Source organism: Haliotis cracherodii, unplaced genomic scaffold (assembly GCF_022045235.1).
Source record: "Haliotis cracherodii isolate W230 unplaced genomic scaffold, xgHalCrac1.p SCAF_14, whole genome shotgun sequence".
NCBI classification, from domain to species: domain Eukaryota; kingdom Metazoa; phylum Mollusca; class Gastropoda; order Lepetellida; family Haliotidae; genus Haliotis; species Haliotis cracherodii.
The window spans coordinates 22433096-22435490 of record NW_027266269.1 but is presented as its reverse complement, the minus strand read 5'-3'; the positions used below and the strand labels follow the sequence as shown (position 1 = coordinate 22435490).

At 41.3% G+C, this 2395-nt stretch overlaps 1 protein-coding gene across 1 annotated transcript; it reads left to right on the top strand.

Annotated features, from left to right (window-relative positions):
• The first annotated feature begins 544 nt into the window (after positions 1-544).
• On the top strand, positions 545-1549 carry LOC139460296 (uncharacterized). Its single transcript, XM_071241792.1, has one exon. It carries the CDS (start codon positions 545-547, stop codon positions 1547-1549), a length of 1005 nt encoding a protein of 334 aa, XP_071097893.1.
• Positions 1550-2395: the final 846 nt, after the last annotated feature.

Below are 2395 nucleotides of genomic sequence, written 5' to 3'. Positions count from 1 at the left end.
AAACTATTTTCTCTCTCTCTCTCTCTCTCTCTCTCTCTCTCTGTGTGTGTGTTTTACACAACTTTCCTTCGTGATCTATTGAATGAGAAATTCTCTCATTAATAGGGATTTTGAGTTCAATAAAGGGGTTCGGAACTATCAATGTTTTACTAATATTAATGGATGTGGTCAATGAAGAGAGTCATATACTGTGTTTTCCATGTAGAGCTAGTACCGTAGTAACCTCAGGAGATATATTTTTAACAGGGAGCTTGAGTTAAATATGATGTCCAATGCCTATTTAGACTTGCGCCATATGTTTCCGTATTTTTTTTCAGGTGAACAATTGACATGCCTTTGTAAGTGTTTGTTGTGACATGTGCCTTCGCATGTGTATTTGATACTGATTCGTCGACCGTGGTTTTAGAAGTGGTTTCTTGTGGAAAGTGTGTTGTCGCTTTTAAGTAAATATATATAGTTTATAGCTGGGGTATTGCTTAGTGCGGCGTAAAAAACAAACAAAAACACCTTTATTAATTCATTTAATTTCAGCCAGTGCCTCAACATGGCAATCTGTTGGAGGACATTGAAAGCACGATACAGGAGGACCCTTTCCTGCATATGTGTCATGGCTATCTTTGTCTACATTGCGACACGTGTTCGGAGCTATAACGAGCACAACGCCGCAGTAGCGTCAATAAAACTGGAATTCGCGAGAAACAAAATTGTATCTAAAACATCTTCCACCACGACCGGGAAACCAACTGTGACAATGAGCGTCGTGCCTAAGAACAAGTCCAACAAGTTGATTCATGACGACAAACTAGTCAAGAACCTGAACATGATTCTGATCAAAGAAAATTCGAAAAAAAGGCAGCTTGTTCCCAAGAAGAAACACTGTCAGGAAATCCATGACCGCACACACGCCATGACATTGTTTTCAGAGACTATAAAGCCGAGTGAAAAGGAGCAACTTCGGTCTTTGATGAAGGTGTTTAGCGAGGCAGTCACATCCAAGGTGTCGTATCTGATGTATGGATATACGCTGCGTGGTTCATATTTCCATCACGGCATGGTGCCCTGGGATGACGACATAGATCTTGTTGTTAAAGAAGGCGACAAACAAATATTGAAGATTTTACTGCTTAACAACACTACGTACGCCCTTCATACAAAGGCGACCATGTGGAAATTTTACAATAAATCGTCAATCCCGACATCTAGTGATCCATGGAGGTGGCCTTTCCTGGATATATTCTTTTACTCTCTCAACTTGACTCATTTTATTAAACTGGGTAACGGAAACACCACTTACAAACGTCATGATATTTTCCCATTGGTTGAGAGACCTTTCATGGGAATGATGTTACCAGCACCCAGAAACGTCGAGAAAATCCTTAGCAGGAAACAAGACCTAAGTATTTGTAAGAAGATCTGTTATAATCACAAGGCAGGGCGTCACAGGGATGAAATCCCAGTTTTACCATGTAAATTGTTAAAGAGCACGTTTCCATTTGTACGTAGAGAAATCTACAATAACAGGACAGTGGAAATACTAGAAATACCGTGATCAATGATGAAGATGGATGAGGATGATAAAGGCAAAGCGGCTGAGTGTATGTATTTGACAGAGCGCCAACATGTTTGACTTATCCTTGCCTTTTCCACTGGTGGACAGTAATACTACTTAGGGTAGTTAATGACATCTTTACATATCTATTGCGTTTCTTAGGGCTAAGAAAATGTATTTGCCTTGATTGTTAAGTACTTCAAATACTTCAAGTGGTGTTATGGGACAGTGTATATGCTTCATTGATTGAAAACTATATCAAAGTTCAGCTATATTCAGTTAGTTCTTTTTTACGCAGGACAACAGATGTAGATCCAGGGTGGTGTGTGTCATTAGTGTGAAGATACAAATGTAGATCCAGGACGGTGTGTGTGTGTGTGTGTGTATAAGTGTGAAGGTACAGATGTAGATCCAGGGTGGTGTGTGTGTATCAGTGAGAAGGTACAGATGTAGATCCAGGGTGGTGTGTGTGTATCAGTCTGAAGGTACAGATGTAGATCCAGGGTGGTGTGTGTGTGTGTGTGTGTGTGTGTGTGTCAGTGTGTCAGTGTGTGTGTGTGTGTCAGTGTGAAGGTACAGATGTAGATCCAGGGTGGTGTGTGTGCATATCAGTGTGAAGGTACAGATGTTGATCCAGGGTGGTGTGTGTGTATCAGTCTGAAGGTACAGGTGTAGATCCAGGGTGGTGTGTGTGTATCAGTCTGAAGGTACAGATCTAGATCCAGGGTGGTGTGTGTGTATCAGTCTGAAGGTACAGATGTAGATCCAGGGTGGTGTGTGTGCATATTAGTGTGAAGGTACAGATGTAGATCCAGGGTGGTGTGTGTGTGTATCAGTCTGAAGGTA

Coding starts and splice junctions, on each gene's coding strand:
- LOC139460296 (XM_071241792.1), top strand. CDS start 545: ATGGCAATCTGTTGGAGGACATTGAAAGCACGATACAGGAGGACCCTT.